The sequence below is a fragment of the Gymnoscopelus braueri genome (genome assembly GCF_963280865.1).
Source record: "Gymnoscopelus braueri genome assembly, chromosome: 1".
NCBI classification, from domain to species: Eukaryota; Metazoa; Chordata; class Actinopteri; order Myctophiformes; family Myctophidae; genus Gymnoscopelus; species Gymnoscopelus braueri.
In genome coordinates, this window is record NC_137603.1 from 22,705,093 (window position 1) to 22,722,955 (window position 17,863).

At 42.7% G+C, this 17,863-nt stretch overlaps 1 protein-coding gene across 1 annotated transcript in view; it reads left to right on the forward strand.

Annotated features, from left to right (window-relative positions):
• Positions 1-17,863, forward strand: part of LOC308092067 (talin-2) — a 186,061-nt gene that overhangs the window by 137,911 nt on the left and 30,287 nt on the right. Inside the window, exons 31-43 of the mRNA XM_080437863.1 lie at positions 553-750; positions 1,211-1,350; positions 2,529-2,622; positions 3,878-3,967; positions 4,690-4,812; positions 5,486-5,629; positions 7,333-7,494; positions 8,308-8,448; positions 10,579-10,760; positions 12,805-12,937; positions 14,150-14,251; positions 16,218-16,388; positions 17,523-17,669. Coding sequence (XP_080293989.1) covers positions 553-750; positions 1,211-1,350; positions 2,529-2,622; positions 3,878-3,967; positions 4,690-4,812; positions 5,486-5,629; positions 7,333-7,494; positions 8,308-8,448; positions 10,579-10,760; positions 12,805-12,937; positions 14,150-14,251; positions 16,218-16,388; positions 17,523-17,669 — 1,827 coding nt within the window. The remainder of the gene's footprint in view (positions 1-552; positions 751-1,210; positions 1,351-2,528; positions 2,623-3,877; positions 3,968-4,689; positions 4,813-5,485; positions 5,630-7,332; positions 7,495-8,307; positions 8,449-10,578; positions 10,761-12,804; positions 12,938-14,149; positions 14,252-16,217; positions 16,389-17,522; positions 17,670-17,863) is intronic.

The window sequence follows — 17,863 nt, forward strand, 5'->3', positions numbered from 1 at the left end:
ACATCTATACAGCATGGAATTGTGGACAAAAATCGTATCTAACGACAACTTTTGGGTCTGAGAGAGTCTAAATCTCATCAAATGGTGGTCTGTGGTTCAAAAGCCGAATAAATAATGGACCTTGATATGAAAAAGGTTGAAAACCACTGCTCTATGTGGTTTGTTTCAGAGAGATTCTTTTGGAGTGTTCACGTATGCCACTTCAGAGGCTGACCTCAGGCAGTGGTTGAGTGTTACCCCACCAAAGTGACTTTGTGACACAGGGAAAGTAGTGATTCTGAAACGTGTTAATTTCAAGGACCCCCAGTTTGATTTTGCGTTGATATTTGTTTTCTTTTTATATTTTAGAGAATCTTTTGAAATCATTTTAAAAAGGGGATATTGACTCGCAACCCATAAAAAAACGGTTGTGTGACCCAAAAATGGCTACCGACCCATTATTTGGGAAACACTGGTCTAGAGCAATGTGTTTGAACACACGCTAAAATGTATTTTCCATTTTCATCTAAACATCCCCCCCCCTTCTCCCCTTTTCTCTTTGTCTGGCTGCAGATCCCTCCGTCTTCCAAGTCCTTCCAGGAGGCCCAGAACGATCTGAACCAGACGGCGGCGGACTTGAACCAGTCGGCGGGCGACGTGGTCCACGCCTCCCGGGGGTCCAGCAGCCAGCTGGCCGTGGCCTCGGGGAGCTTCAGCGAAAACTTTGACGAGTTCCTGGACGCTGGTATCGAGATGGCAGGACACACCCCGGTATGTGCTATTGCAGTGGTTCTCAAAGGGACCCCCTCAGGGTTCCTTGAGGGGGGTTCTAAATCAAGTGATTCTCAACCCGTGCGCCGGGGCAAACTGGTGGGCCGTGAGGGCATTGCAACTGGGCCCCCATATCGTTTCCTTATTTCAAGGACTACCCAGTTTGATATGCATTAGGCCACATACGGACCCCCATTTCATACCCTTTTTAATCTCTAGGACCCCAATCTACACTGTAAAATCCTCAGTGTTTATTTAGAACTTGAGTGTAAAGGTACAGAACCAAAAGGGTCCATTTGGAAACCATCTGGGGGTCCTCAGAAACTGTGTGCACTAAATTAACAGGCTTCTTAAAACTATAAATGCAAATGATGTACTAACAACTCTCTCCCCAGGGCTTCACCTTGAAACTCTCATCCTTTGGCACTTTTCACATTTTGTTTGTTTGTTTGTCCCTTAGAGAAAAGATGACCAGATCCAAGTGATTGGAAACTTGAAGAACATTTCCATGGCTTCCAGTAAGCTGCTGCTGGCTGCTAAGTCTCTGTCTGTGGACCCAGCAGCGGCCAACGCCAAGAACCTACTGGCTGCTGCTGCCAGGTACAGTACAGTACAGAACAGTACAGTAACAAATTAACTCACATATAGGGGCCGTGTCCACAGAAAGTGTTTTTTGAATGACGGAGAATGACGGGCGGAAACTATTGATTATTTCTGAAACATTTTCATGTACTGTATGTACGAACAGTATGTTTATACACTACAGTATATGCGTGTAAACACGCAAGCACGCACGCGCGCATGCACACAGCCAATGTAACCCTGGAGGCCACTGTTCGCTATTGAACAGCCTGATGTGGCCTCATTCCACACAGGGGGCCTAATTAGAAGGAATGTGAGCCATCTTTCCACCTTGTCCCTTACTTTCTACTTAAAGCTTTCATCCGTTACTAATGAGCGGCTATAGGATTAAACTGTAAACTGTAGCAGTCAGTGTCTGTCTAGTCTGTCCATTATGGCAATGGTTGATTGATTGAATACTTTATTAACAGTTTGCAAACAGTGCAGTGGTACGAGTTTACAATGATGCTAAAAGGATAACAAATAAAGCCCTAGGGGCTTGTTTACATTGTGGTCCTGTGTATTCAATTCATCAAGACATTTAAAGACATACTGTACAATAAGTAATATACAAGACATCATCAACGTTAGTAGCAATAAACGTATACAGTAGACAGTTGGATGTTTACTGTAATGTCTGGTGTTAAGCTTAATGACTTTTCTAGGACCAGTTACTTAACTGCATACAGCTGGTGCTCTTTTATGGCGGTTTTGAAGGAGGGTAAGGAGTCACACTTTTTGATGTCTGTTGGTAGGGCATTCCACGTTTTGGTGGCATAGCAGTAGAACGAATTTAACCCCATGTTTGTGCAGAATCTCGGTTGAACGAGATCAGTGGAGCTCCCTCTGGTGTTGTGTCGTGCCTGTGTGTGTCTTTCACGTTATTGAAGTAGTCTGACAGGTACTTGGGTATCGCTGTTGTCAGACTTTTTCACGTCAAGGACCCCCAAATTGTGTTCGGCTGAGGACCCTCATTCTGAAGCGATTTTGTGACACACACACACACACACACACACACACACACACACACACACACACACACACACACACACACACACACATTCTGTGTACATCACACTTCCATTACAGACACAAGTGCATAGCAAGCTCATCTAGTTGAATATATTTGTTTATTGTTTGTTTGTTTGTTGTTCCAGAGCGGTGACGGACAGCATCAACCAGCTGATCACACTGTGTACCCAGCAGGCACCTGGGCAGAAGGAATGCGATAACGCTCTCAGAGAACTAGAGGTAAAAACCTGTGATTCTATCTAGGTTTTCCGTTGAGCCATTTAATGTTTTCCTCTCAAACCTTTTCTGTGTGTATGTGGACACAGACTCCCATCTGGAAATACTTTGTGCCAGGGACCCCATAAGAGAAGATTTTGCCAACATTATACAAAGGTCATTATACAATGTTTAGGCGAGAGGTGAGATTAAAAGATAGGAGCAGGTTCATAAGGTGCGGTTCACTAGTGCAGTGGTTCTCAACCTTGTGGGTCAGGACCCCCAGGGGGGTCCCCACATAATTTTGGTGGGGTCTCCTGATGACAGTGAAGTGACAATTAAGGACTTTTTTTATATACCTAAAAAATGGCCAAATAATGAAAATAGCAGATCTACAAGCTTGTGAGCTTGTAGATCAAGTGCTTGTCAGGGTGGGGGGTCCCCAGTTCAAATATGATTATTTTGGGTGGGTCTCCAGTTCAAATATGATTATTTTGGGGGGGTCCCCAGTTCAAATATGATCATTTTGGAGGGTCGCGGCCTGAAAAGGTCAAATCCACGTAGGGTAAATCCACATAGTTCGCATAGGTAAATCCACATCAGGTAAATCCACGATTGTGAAAATAGCCGATCTACAAGCTCACAACGCGAGGGCACATCAGGTAAATCCATGCAAGGTTAATCCGCATAAGTATGAATGTACTCTACATGAGGGAAGGTAATCCAGCAGAGTATTAGCATAGTACTGTAGTATTCAGTGTTCAGGCCTTGTTCAACAGTCTGATGGTAGTCGAGTGGAAACTGTTAAAATAATCAGGTGTTCAGGCATTTGATACGGCGGTAGAGCTCCTTTCCTGGCCATATTGACCATGAGAATCGACCTTGTAACCATAGCTGTTGCTAAGGTTACCATGTACATTTCAAGCCCTGTGGTCTTTCGTGATTTTCAGGACCCCTTAGCTGAGAGAGAGGCGAAGCGCGGACCCCCACTGCATGTATCGTGTAAAATTGTTGCATTACTATTATTTGTTTTTAAGAAAGCCTTCCACGTAACTTGATTAGACGCTTTCAAAGCTAGCTTACCATATTTATCTGATTAATGTCTGTTGACTGTTGAGAGATTTGAGACTAGCTTGGAAGTATTCCACTGGATTTTTTAATTGTACGGTAGTTAAATTAATCTACTCCTCATGTGGCTGGGGCCCCCCTGTTACACCCCTCAAGGACTCCTGGGTTTTCCGGGACCCCCAGGAAGCTGACCTCTTTGTTTTCCCCTCAGGCGGTCAGGGTAATGCTGGATCACCCCAACGAACCAGTCAGTGACCTGTCCTACTTTGACTGCATTGAGAGCGTGATGGAGAACTCTAAGGTAAGCCTCACAGACACCCAGATGATCAGAACACTTGCCGCTCTGCCAGTCCCTGCACACGCTCACACCACCAAAGACAATGGTCTGTGTATGTTTGCCCATAATATGCATGGCCGATCAGAGGAATGCACTGTACCAGCTTAGCCACCCTAATCCCCTCCATCTCTTTCTGCCGTTCTTATCTTGGTCAGTGTTGCCAGATGTACGATTATTATGATATTTGTGCAATCCTCTGTACTATGTACGATCAATAATGCTAAAATCGTCCAAATGTGCAATAATTTGACCATTTCACAAAAATGTGCATGAATTGACTAAATTCCCTGGCTGCTGATTTGGGATCCATTTTGGGGTAATTTTCATTTTGGGTGAGAGAAGGAAATCTGATCCTAGATCTGCATTTAAAAACAGACTGCGTCTTTGCAGTCAGTCATTATGTTTGATGCATGACATGCATGCCCCCCACGGGAGCGAGCATGGCTGAGTAGGGTCTGCGACGTTGTCTACTTCCACATAGCGTAGGCCGATTCTACAAATGCCTTCTAAATCAGTAGATTGCACACTTTCATGATTTAAAAAAAATAGCAGATGTACAAGCTTGCAGTGTGGCATATTTACATACATATTTACACCTGTGAGTTGTCTTTTTTTTCGGCAAATGCGATCATTTTAAGCCTCCGGTGCGATAACGTAACATTTCCTACCATGATCCTTGTGTCCAGGTTCTGGGAGAATCCATGGCAGGCATTTCTCAGAACTGTAAGACGGGAGATGTTCCGGCGTTCGGAGAGTGTGTTGGAGTGGCTTCCAAAGCTCTGTGCGGCCTCACGGAGGCTGCAGGACAGGTACTGTGCAGCTGGAACACACACTGCATCGTAGGGGTTAATTAGTTAATCAAGCTAATTGATTTAATCAATAAATAATAATAATAAAGTTCTCAAATCAATTGTCTGGGTAGCTCAGTCGGTAGAGCACTTGCCTTTCGACCACAAGGTCATTGGTAAGTACTGGGAGCTGATGGTAGGTGTTGCGCTCCACCTCAGCAATCCATCTCCCAGGGGTCTAGCCTAGCTCATTGTGAAACGGGGATAGATTCCCGCACTCTGGCTGATACCGACAATAAGCCTCTCCGACCTACTTACTGCTTACTTAGTTCTCAAACTGTTTCATGTCAAGAGCCCCCACATTGATATGTATTTGGCTGTGGAACCCCCATCATCTCAAAAATATTTTTGTACCAGGGACCTCCAGAAGCAAAGATTTGAGTTAAAAATGTTCACTTTAAAAAAAAAAGTATATATACAAAGATTTGCACACATTTTCACGATTTTTCAAATATAGCAGAGAATATGGTTAAAAGTGGTTAAAATGATTGTGACGCTATATTAACACATTTGGCTGGGGACCCCCTGGTACCTCCCCTAGGGGTCCCCGGACCCCACTTTGAGAACCAATGGAATAGAGGACACTGGTGTACCTTTTCTCGTCCTCATGGAAGTGTCTTTGTGTTTCACACAGGCCTCGTATCTGGTGGGTGTGTCGGACCCCAACAGCCAGGCGGGACGTCAGGGTCTGGTGGACCCCATCCAGTTTGCTAAAGCCAACCAGGCCATCCAGATGGCCTGTCAGAACCTGGTGGACCCAGACAGTAGCCCCTCCCAGGTGAGAACCTTGTTGACGTCAAACATACATGAAGTAGAATTGAGGTACCGAAAACCAAAGGAGATTTAGGGTCTTGCCTGGCCCTCTGCACTATAAAACCATTTACTCCTATTCTCAATTGAGGTTAATTGGCAAAAATATAAAAAAAATCCTGTTAATTTTATAATTTTACAGGCCTGAGGTCAGATGTATTTTACTTTAAAAACAAATTCAAACTTTACCATAGTATAGCAAGTATTAAGATAATTATATTGATTCTTTGGATAAAGTCCATACTTGGCTTCAGAATCTTAGAGAATAGTTTTACTGGTAGATGTTAGAATCCAGTCCTGGGGTTTCTCAGAAAAAAATAGCCTCCTTTGACCACTGCAGGGGAAAGTACAGTGTGTGCACTTTTCAGTAAAGTTTGTATTTCATTGACTGTCCTATTAAAATTTTAAGCTTAGGGAAACTGCACTGAATGCACCTTCTCTGTCCCTCTGGACTTTGATATTCCATGAACCGGAATGTAATTTCACCTGTCTTATGTGTTTCCATGGTCCATGTGGATATCACAGACATATCGCTGGTCAAATGCTATTTTGAATCATTGTGTGTTATTTTAAAGATCAATACTGGCGTTTTAGCCCATTGACTACAAATCATGCAGTAATATGTTATATTACTGCCGACCCCTTTTCCAAAGCGTACCATAGCTTTTTAGCTGTCATCGTGTGCTTAGGAAAATGGCAATTATGTAAACAATACATGATTTGTAGTTGATAGATTAAAACATACAAAACACTGGTATGACCTTTTTAATATTATTGATCTTAAAGCTACACTATGTAACTTTTTCTAGTGAATAAAATGTTATTTTGACCAATCTGCATGGTAGCGTATGTTAATACAATATAGTAACTAACACAACTGCGGTAGTTGTATTTGGTCACCCTGCACTTCTATTGAGACATTTAGAACCTGTGCTCTGGTAGGACCCCTACCTCGTTGACAAGTTGTACTGCCTGAAGGTCAAAATGCAATATCTCCCCAGAGCAAGCAGGTGTGCTCTTATTCGCTCAGTGGTCAATTTCAGCACTTGTCGCGGGAGACCCGGATTCGAATGTCGTGTGCGGCTTTAACCCATTAAGACCGGGAATGCATCTGTGTCATTTTAGATTTCTTTGGCTATTAAAAAATTGCCGCACTACAAGCTTGTAAATCTGCTATTTTTGGAAAATGTGTATGTGTTAAAATGTTTTAAAGCGAAAGTTTTTAACTCAAATCTTTGCTTCTGCGGGGGTCCCTGGAGCAATATATTTTGAGATGGGGGTCCGCGGCCAAATACATATATAGCAAAATATTTTCTTTTCAAAAAACTGTTTTAGAAGACATTTGTAGAATCCCCAGAAGCAAAGATTTGAGTTAAAATGTTCGCTTTAAAAATATATATATTCAAAGATTTGCACAAATGTTCACAATTAAAAAAATAAAAAAAAATAAAAAAATAGCAGATCTACAAGCTCATAGCGCGGCACTCGCGCTATGAGCTTGTATATCTGCAATTTTTTAATAACCAAAGAAATCTAAAATTACACAGATGCGTTCGAGGTCTTAATGGATTAAACCCAGCTCCTTTATAAACCAAGTCCATAGCCTCGTCTTTTTTAAATGAAACGGGTAATTTTGAACATGATCATTTTGATATCGTCTCATGTCCGCAGGTGCTGTCGTCCGCCACCATCGTTGCCAAGCACACCTCGGCGCTGTGCAACGCCTGCCGCCTGGCGTCCTCCAAGACGGCAAACCCGGTGGCCAAGAGGCACTTTGTCCAGTCTGCCAAAGAGGTGGCCAACAGCACTGCCAACCTAGTTAAAACCATAAAGGTATGACTGCCAACAGCACTGCCTCTGCTGCTGCAGCCAACATGGGCATTCTTGTGCAGTCAAATTCACTTGGTATTGTGCTGTTCCTTGTTCTTTGTCTTTGTACAATGCCGGATGTTCATATGAAACGGGGCCAAAAGTTTCAAGCCAGTAAAGTAAGTAAAGTTTCAAATAACGAGGTAAACCAGGGGTTTTCCATTTTGTGGTTCGTGACGGTGTTGCATGTGGTCCCTGAACATGGATTCAGTAATATAGGAAAGTGAAGATGTTCCTTTTCTTTTCTTTTCATTTTGATTTAATTTTATCTTACTTTGGAGAAACTTAGACCACAACTGTTGGTGTTTGTGTTACGAGGACAGTTAAGAGTATCATCATCATTATGTTAATCAGTGGTCATTTCAGGAGGCTTAGTATGCTTCAATTCCAAAAGTACTTCAAACTTAATTACTACAGAAGAGGATCAGTTCATTAAGATCCACAGACTCAGTCAAGAGGCAAATGCATGAAACACAGTCCGCTGTGAAGTTCTGGATGAGTTGTCAGGAAGATTTCTCAGAGCTTACAGCAAATGCAATGCTGTGTTTTGTAACTTTTGCAACTACATTTTTATTTTTCGTTTTTCTGCACTGGCATTAGAATAAGTATAGGGGAAGGTTGGAACCAGAAAATGATATGAGAATCTGTCCCTGTCCACCACTATAGCCAGGAATAGAGAGAATCTGTGCAACTCAAATAAAAAAAACTAATCTTAACTCAACACAAATTCAGGCCTGTGTGAACTCTCTGTGTGTGTGTGTGTGTGTTTCTCTGAAGGCTTTAGATGGTGATTTCTCTGAGGAGAACAGGAACAAGTGTCGGTTTGCCACGGCGCCGCTCATCGAGGCTGTTGAGAACCTGACCACGTTTGCGTCCAACCCGGAGTTTGCCAGCGTCCCTGCTAAGATCAGCAGCGAGGTGTGGCACACACGCGCTCTCACACACACACACACACACACACACACACACACACACACACACACACGCACACGCACACGCACACACACACACACTTTGTACTGTATTACTATACTTGTGAGGACAACATTTTAGGACGGGGATATTATGAATGCATTTTTACAATTTTGTGCCATTTTGAACCCAAGCACTAAATCCCCAAATAGTCGATTTATAAGCTCACAACGCGACGCAGTGCATGCAACTAAGTTAGGCATACCTCTAACTCTTAAACGTAACCTGTAAATATCTAATCCTAAACATAACCTGAATCTTTCCTTAAGCCTAACTCCCCAAATCTTTTTTTAAAAACAGCCATTTGGACATTTGGTCCTCACAAGTATAGTAATACAATCGCACACACACACACACACACACACACACACACACACACACACACACACACGCACGCGTCGTTTTGCACCACATCAGCTTGACTCAACTGTGAAATTGGACAGGACTTGATGCCAAGTTCTATTATTAGTTTCACAATAATACCTCTATAATAAATTATTATTATGCCTTTTTATTCTTTACTAAAGTGAGAGATGGAGTGACATGGCAATGCATTGATTCAGAACAGTGCTGAACGCCAGATTAGATTCCATTAGGGGTGCAACAGTTAATCTTAACAATTTCATTTATTATAAAAGAAATTATCATTTTTTATAATATAATAGCTTAACACATTGGGTGCCAAAACCGTATATATACGGTTTTGCGCATACTAACGTTGAGTGCCAAAACCGTATATATACGGTTTTTGAAAAAAAAAAAAAGGGCTTTTTTTCCTTCACAGCAACAGGAAATATCACTCCTACAAGATTTAGACTCCAATCCACCTCCTGGTTAACTTATGACTTCAAAAACCTGTATCTCGGCTCCTTTGCACTTTTTTTTTTTACAATGTTAATTTAACTATTTTCAACTGGCTGCAACTATGGAATGGATTTCCGAATGTTTTAAATTTTTTCCCCCCGATTGTACGAGACCTGTATGTGTGTAATGAGGGGATCACCGTGAGGACGGTGATCACTGAAATTCTTTTGTGACTACTTGAAAAAGGTTCAAAATGTTTAAAAAGTCCTGGCACTCAAAGTATAATATTTTAATAAACCTCTGGCACCCAATGTGTTAAATAAAACAAAAATACAGAACAGCAATTCTACAAGCTGTCGCTGTTGGGCAGAAACCTTGTATCTCCATGAATGTACGTCCTACTTTTTCATACTACAGTGTCACACAAAAGTAGAAAAAATAGCTGATCTAAAAGCTCTCAAGGTTGTGATCTTGTAGATCTTGCAATTTTTGAAAATGTTCTGAAGTGAAAGTGGTTAAATGTGTCTGTGGCTTTTATAAATATTTTATAAGTATTAACAATAGCTTGTGACTAAATAATGACTACTTTAGACCCATTGGAACGCAGGTTCTTTTTTCCACTTCCTGAAAAGTAACGTTTTTTGACATACAGTACGGTAAGGTTTCCACCCGGCAGCGATGAAGCTCATGGCTTTGAGCCTGTAGGTCGGCTATTTCAGATTTTTTTTCGCGAACTTCACAAAGTGCAGCATAATATAGCCTTTTCCTTGTTAATTATAAATGATATCTTTAAGAAAAGCTTCTCTCGATTATTCGGGAATCAATAGAATGATTACTAGGAAGATGATGGATAGTTGCAACCCTAATTGGAACCCTTGACATTGCAACAGGGTCTAAGGCAGTGGTTCTCAAACATTTTCATGTCAAGGACCCCCAAATTGACTCTTATTAGCCCTCGGACCCCCATTTGAAAATATTTGCCAGGGACCCCCAGTTTTACATGCATTAGGCTACGGACGGACCCCCATTTAATGGCATTTCTATCTGTGGGACCTCAATGTATATTGTAAAATCAATGTTAATTTAACTCTGAGAGTGTACAAATGGAACCAAATGGACCCGTACAGTCTCTTTGTTACAGACCCATATGGGTCCATTTGGTTCCTAACTATCCATCATTTAGACGGGGACCCCCTGGAACTCCCTCAAGGACCCCTGGGGGTCCCCGGACCCCACTTTTTAGTTTTCTAATGTTTAAATGTTTGCCTGTAGGGCTCTGCAGCTCAGGAACCCATCGTCCAGTCAGCTCGCTCCATGCTGGACAGCTCCACCAACCTGCTGAAGACGGCACGCTTATTGGTCCTCAACCCCAAAGACCCGCCCACCTGGTCGGTGCTGGCCGGTCACTCTCGAACCGTGTCCGACTCCATCAAGAGTCTCATCACAGCTATCAGGTATGTGCTCACGTACTGACGTCATGTCGCTGTCAAAGATGCTTAATTTAGGATGATAGCCCATCCCTCTCTCCGCCACTAGGCAGGAAATGATACACAATGGTCTCCTACATAAGTGGGCATGGTTCCCCCCCCCCATCTCTCCCTGTCATATGGATAAAAGCATTGGTCACATTTTGTTTTACTGGGACGGAGAAAGGTCGGTAACAAAGAAGATTTTCTCCTGATTTGTCTCTGGGAAAAAGGCCATTTTAGTTCTCAGAATGTTCAAAAGACGTGTGGCTTGGGAAGAATGGGTCCAATATTTACTTCAGTGACCATGTGGCTGAACAATAGGTCAGAAGCTGTGTTTGCGTTCATTTGTCCCTTTGGAATGAATAGACTCATGACCTACCTCTGGTCTCCTGAAGGGGGCGATCACCTATGTCACACAGATAATTATGGGAAGTAAAAGCGAGATGGTCAGTCTTGGTTTTCTATTGCTTGTCTTGGATAGTGTTAATTACAGACCCTCTTCTAGACAATTTCAACCTCTAGGCGGCTCTGTAGGACGCTGGACGTCTAGAAATGTGTCTGTGAGTGTGTCCGGCCCCTCCGTCTGTGTGTTTAGTCTAGCTTGCAAACAAACCGCTGGACGGATCAGCTCCATATTTCTGGTTCACGCTGCCACTAGGCCATTGAAGTACTCACCACAGCTGAACGCATGGAGATCTTCTATCCCCACAACATCATTCACACACCTCTGACTCCCTTATTCCACTGCTCTCCGAGTCCTACAAATTGAGGATAGAGATTTAAGACATTTAACAGGACATTTAACGGGACTCGTCTGTCCCCCCCCCCACCCCCAAAAAACCCCCCTCTGCGCTCCGGTAATGTCATTATACACAAAGCAGAATTTCCATTCTGTTAGCGGTGTTTTGTCGTGCATGGAAATGGGTTTCTAACTAAGCGACTCTGTCCCGATGGGGCCGGTGCCCAGAAACTCTTGGAGGCTTCAGAGCTAATTTGGCAGGCCGGTTTGATCTCTCTATGTGGTGGATGGACCCCCGCAGGACCCCTGTTCAGCAGATGTGAGCCGAGCTGTAATGAGAAAGATAATTCACTAGAAATAGGTCTTAAACACATTTGCAGTATGTTAACAAGTTCTCTTTTTTTCCAATTGGTCTTCCTCTCTTTTCTATGTGTCTTAATCCTTCATTTGCTCTCCTAGCACCTAGCAGTCCTCTCTCCTTAATGCCTTCTTGTCACCTTTTGTCCGATGCTAATGTACTATGCAGACATATCTTGGTCACTTGTTCTCATGTTTTTGTTACTTACATTAGTTTTTCTTGATCACAAAATGTTAAATTAGCACTGTGTCAAACTTTCACTGGTATATTTTTTCACAAATAACCATTCCACATAAATGTGTTTTTTGACAACTTCTCGAAATATTATTTAATACTTTGTATTCACAAGTGCCAAAATGACTTACTGTAGGTAGGTACCAGGAAATGTACTGGAAATGTGCTTATGTATTTTAGTGTTAGCAAGTACAGTTTCTTACCACGTGTTGTTGCATTCCAAAATATCCTCGGATTAGCAGGACCGGTCCTGCAGCATAGACAAACGCTGAATGACAACAGAGCTAGAAAAAGACTACTAAAATGAAAGTTACGCAATATTACTTTAAGAATGTTATTTAGATAGGCTGTTGTGTAGACAGATACTAGGTTCATTGTTTACCTGGTATCCTAATAGTTTAAAATGTACAGAATGCTATTTAGATAGGATGTTGTTTAGACAGATGCTAGGTTCAATGTTTATCTGTTATCGTAGTTTCTTTGAGGCACTCCAGTCCACTGTTCTCTTTTCACTATGGGACTCTTTACCCTGTAAATGTTGACTAGGGTTCAAGTAATTAACTCTGATTTCGCACTTGTAAGTCGCTCTGATTAAGAGTGTCTGCTAAATGCCTAAATTGTCTCTATTTACTGTATATCCCTCCTCTCTACACCTTATTCACCTCTCGCTATGTTCCTCTCAACACGCTGGCCCTCAGGGACAAGGCTCCGGGTCAGAGGGAATGTGACAGTGCCATCGATGCCATCAACACATGTATCAGGGACATCGAGCACGCCTCCCTGGCCTCGGTCAGCCAGAACCTGGCCTGCAGGGACGACATCTCACTGGAGGCAAGAAAAACCATACGCCTCTGCCTCTGTTTCTCTGCTCGCTTGTTCCACTCGGATACTCTTCATTTCCACTCGGATTCACACTCCTTGTTATCTACTGCTCTCTCTCTCTCTCTCTCTCTCTCTCCCTCTCTCTTTCGATTTCCACTCTCCACTGTCTCTTTTTCTCCCATTCCCTCTCTCCTTTTCTCCCTCTCTTTCTATTCCTATTTCTCTTTATCTGTTTCTTTCCCTTGCTTCTATATCTACCTATTTTTGTCCCTGTCTCTCTCTCTCTCTCTCTCTCTCTCTCTCTCTCTCTCTCTCTCTCTCTCTCTCTCTCTCTCTCTCTCTCTCTCTCTCTCTCTCTCTCTCTCTCTCTCTCTCTCTCTCCCCCCCCAGCTTTAGCCTCATGTCCAGTGTGTTATCCATTAGACAGATACATCATTTGCAGCAGGTGTCATATTACACTTACTACACTGCTGTGTGAAATGTAATGACATTTTCCAACAGGAAAGCCCTCCTTGTTCTACATAAAAGCTTTGATCTGTGTCCTAGACGGATCCAAAGGACGCAAGTCTGCCCATTTTGGTTAAACTCCATTTGGCCAGCATCGCTTTTAACACCCATCATCCGACATGATGGAAATGCTCTGCTGCCTGCACAACATGCAGATTTTAGCCCTGGGAATACACATGCAGTGTGAATTATGCACAATATCATTCACACAGTAGCAGCGGTAAAGCGACAGACTACAAGTCATTTTCAAAGGAAAACAGCGACATGAAGCTACGAACTCACGTCCCGACACTACAACGCTACAAAAGCAACAAAATGCTTTTTTTTCAGTGTTCCAAAGACATGGTTGAAGCCCTCTCTCACTAGTTGTCGCTACCTCTCATGGATGCACATGATGACTTCAGTGAGCCTGTTGAGCAACACTTCAACAGTGTCTTGATGACTGTTGCTGACCATCTTTGGTCATTTTGTAGCTTTGGTTAGCTGCAGCAGCACACAGCAGCCACAGCAAGTGTCGGGTATCCGTTTGTATCTTCATGTTGCTGGCTTCCACTGAAAATGACTTTTTTAGCCTGTTGCTTTGTTACTGCTAGTTCAAAGTTTCAATAAAACATTTTAGTTGCTTCGTGGCTTGTAGATCTGCTATGTTCGTTCACCGCCCCGCAGACTTAGAGACCAATGGCTGATTGATCCCTCCTCTGTCCTTGTCACCAGGCTCTCCAGGACCAGCTGACGTCGGCGGTTCAAGAAATCGGCCACTTGATCGACCCCGTCTCTACGGCGGCCCGGGGTGAAGCCGCACAACTGGGCCACAAGGTATCAGTGACACCATTCAGCAAGAGCTGTTACTGGAGGAGTTACATAATGGCATTATTTTACTGGGTGACTTTTCGAAACCTGTACATAATATATGCTTTGATTATAATGAAAGACGGATTGCAGTGATGTGACTCTGGTTACTTGTGTGTGTGTGTGTGTGTGTGTGTGTGTGTGTGTGTGTGTGTGTGTGTTATCTTGTATTCTTATAATATAAAGCATCCATGTTTTGTGCTCCCCTGTCCATGCATACAGCTGCCACGCACGCACACTCACTCACACACACGTGCATGCACACAAACACACACACACACACACACACATTCTGGCCCTCATTTATCAATGGAGCGTACAAACGAGCTTAAATTCGAGCCCAGGAATCAGCTTCACCCATGTCCAAGTGAGAATTATCAAGCAGGTGTACCCTGTCAATCACAGCGTAAGAATCGTCCGCTGTTGATAAATGTGGCGGAGACTCTCCCCAGCTGTTTTTCAACATGAAGCAGAGGAATACAGCCAAGAAGAGGAACTTCTCCATGTGTGAAGTTACCCCACCAATCATCTCCATGGATTCACACACAGCTACACAGCACACATCATATCATATGCGGGGAATGGCACATGCTATTTGCATACACAGGGCACAGACCCGATACCTGACATTGAAACGTCCAATAAGAAAATATAACACAAATAAAATACGACCGCATTCGTAACAGCGCAAGTCCTGTCAACTATAAGGTGTCACGATATGTCAGAAGATTGCGGTCTGGGGAAGAAAAAAAAGAAAAAGATCTTCTTTTTTTTATTCTAGCCAAAAGTAAAGATATATCGTAAACGAAAATCTGAATCATGAATTAAATAATAAATAGCCTATGCGTCGTCTGTTCCTTTAGGCCTACATTGTTGAATGACACCAATCACATCATCATGATTAATAGAGTCTTGCGTCCTCCCGTGGTCCGTGGCCGTTGCACCTCGTTTATGGAAGATAGCCTGGGGCTGTCATAATTTGAATGTTTATGGAGTGATTGATGAATGCGTAAACATTAATGGATGAAGGCTGGTGTGTGGTGGGTGGGCTGGTTACCTCCGATCTCCGCTGCAGTCCCCGTCACTTGCACTGGGCAGTGGGCAGACGTCTCCATGAAAATATTCCAGCAGAGCTGTCCCCAAAATCCTCTCGCATGTACAGTATGCGCTCATACAGTATATCTTAACACTGAGCCAGTAAAGCACTGTTTAAGCACTGTTTATGGCTGAATGATTAAGAATCTCACTTGTATCATTGTAAATATGTTATATTGTTTTTAATTGCACAACTTTAATTGCTTGTACACTTGGAAATATCCTTCCAATTTCATATGACACATCGTCGATGTATGTATTGTTTATTAGTTTTATAGCTATACATTTTTGGATTGAATAGATATGTTTAGATGCCTGTCAGATGGTCAGACAATGCTGCTCCGCTGGTCTACGATGGAACAAACTGGTGCAGCCAAAGCCTACCCGTCCTCAGACCTGACGTGAGATCTGAGCCGGCCGTACGCTCAAGTCAAAGTCACGATAGAATGATAAAGGCCCGACAATAGCGGTGATCTTGGTGTACACCCATTATCTGGTCTGCGCAACTTTGATAAATGAGGGCCACTGTATATATGTCGATCTGTCTGTCAAAATGGATAAAATGTCCCTAGTCTTAGTCTCGAGATTTCATACATAAGCCTAGCTGGTATTTGAGTTGTCAAAAATCTTCAATAATAGCAAAAATAGCCAATCTACAAGCTCACAGCCATTATATAGCTCTTAGTCCTTGTGCAGAAAGTAGGAAAAGTATGAAATTGCCCTCCACAAAATTACGTTTTTTTTTTCAACAACATTGAATGCAGTGGGTAATGGAAATGCAGACTGTTTTCTACACAACTTGTATCCCATTCTAACCTTTGACCTTTGGGGTTCTCAGGTGACCCAGCTGGCGGGGTATTTTGAGCCTCTGACGATGGCGTCGGTGGGACTGACATCGAGGCTGAGTGACCACCAGCAGCAGATGACCTTCCTGGACCAGACCAAGACCCTGGCTGAGTCTGCCCTGCAGATGCTCTATGCTGCCAAGGAGGGCGGAGGAAACCCCAAGGTACATCATATGTAATTATAATATATAATATATGTGATCATGATATGTCGCTGTCAGGCAGAAACCTTGTGTCGTCAACGTATTTAAACTTTTTTTCTTTTCCATAAATCAGCGGTTCCCAAACTTTTGTGTGCCCCCAACATGATATGTATTTGGCTGCGGAGCCCCCATCTCAAAACGTATGTGCTAGGGACCTCCAGAAACACAAGATTTGCGTTAAAAAGATTCACTTCAAAAATACATTATATTCAAAGATTTTCACGTTTAAAAAAAAATTGCAGATCGACAAGCTCATTGTCACTTAGTGCCACGCTATGAGCTTGTATATCTGCTATTTTTGAATAGCCAAAGTATAAAATATGGTTAAAGTGGTTAAAATGATTGTGATGCTATATTAACTACGGTACTAGCAACTTCCCATAGGCATCTGTACAGTGGTGGGAAGTACCAAGTACATTTACTCAAGTACATACTAGAATGATGATGTAATCATACATTGGTATTAGGGATGTCCGATATTATCGGCCGACATTAGCATAAAATGTAATATAGGAAAATATTGGTATCTGAAGATATTTTTTTTTAAAGAGCACTGCAGAGGGCAGGTGTGTGTCTGTGTCCAGCTGATGTTTGTTGACGCTCGTTAATGTTATATGCATCAAGGCAATTATGCTTCTGCACTGTCAAATAGGCCAACATCTAATCTAAGATTAGTGGGACTCATTCAAATGACCACCAGTGAGTCCCGGGACTCACTTCATTGAAAACCTAACAACATCACTGTTTTATATTAGATTTATTAGATATTATATCATATAAGTTACCTGACAATTAGTCATATATCGGTATCGGTTGATATCGGTATCGGAAATTAGGAGTTGGATAATATCAAAATATTGGTCAAAAAGTCAATTTCAGACATCTCTAATTAGCATTTCCTACTTCCTAAACGGGCCGCGTTTCGACCTTGTGGATCTGCTACTTTTGATACTTCTGTGTGTGACGCTGTAGTATGATCAAGTATAGGGTGTTAATTTACGAGAAAAAAAGTTTGAATATGGAGATAAGAGGTTTCTGTCTGACAGCAACGATATATATATAGAACCTGACATGGTGTCCTTATACTCTCCACAGGCGTGCCATACCCATGATGCCATCGCTGAGGCCGCCCAGCTCATGAGGGAGGCGGTGGAGGACATCATGGTCACTCTGAACGAGGCTGCCAGCGAGGTGGGCATGGTGGGCGGCATGGTGGACGCCATCGCTGAGGCCATGAGCAGGGTGGGTACCGTCCATTCATCATAGCCACTTTAAGCCGTTCAATCCGGGAACGCATCTCTGTCATTTTAGATGTCTTTGGTTATTCAAAAATAGCAGATTAACAAGCTCATAGCGCGGCACCATTTGTGCTAATCTTTGAAATCTCTGTACTTGGACCACTTTTTTTCCACACCTTTTCTCCCTTCACCCAAAAT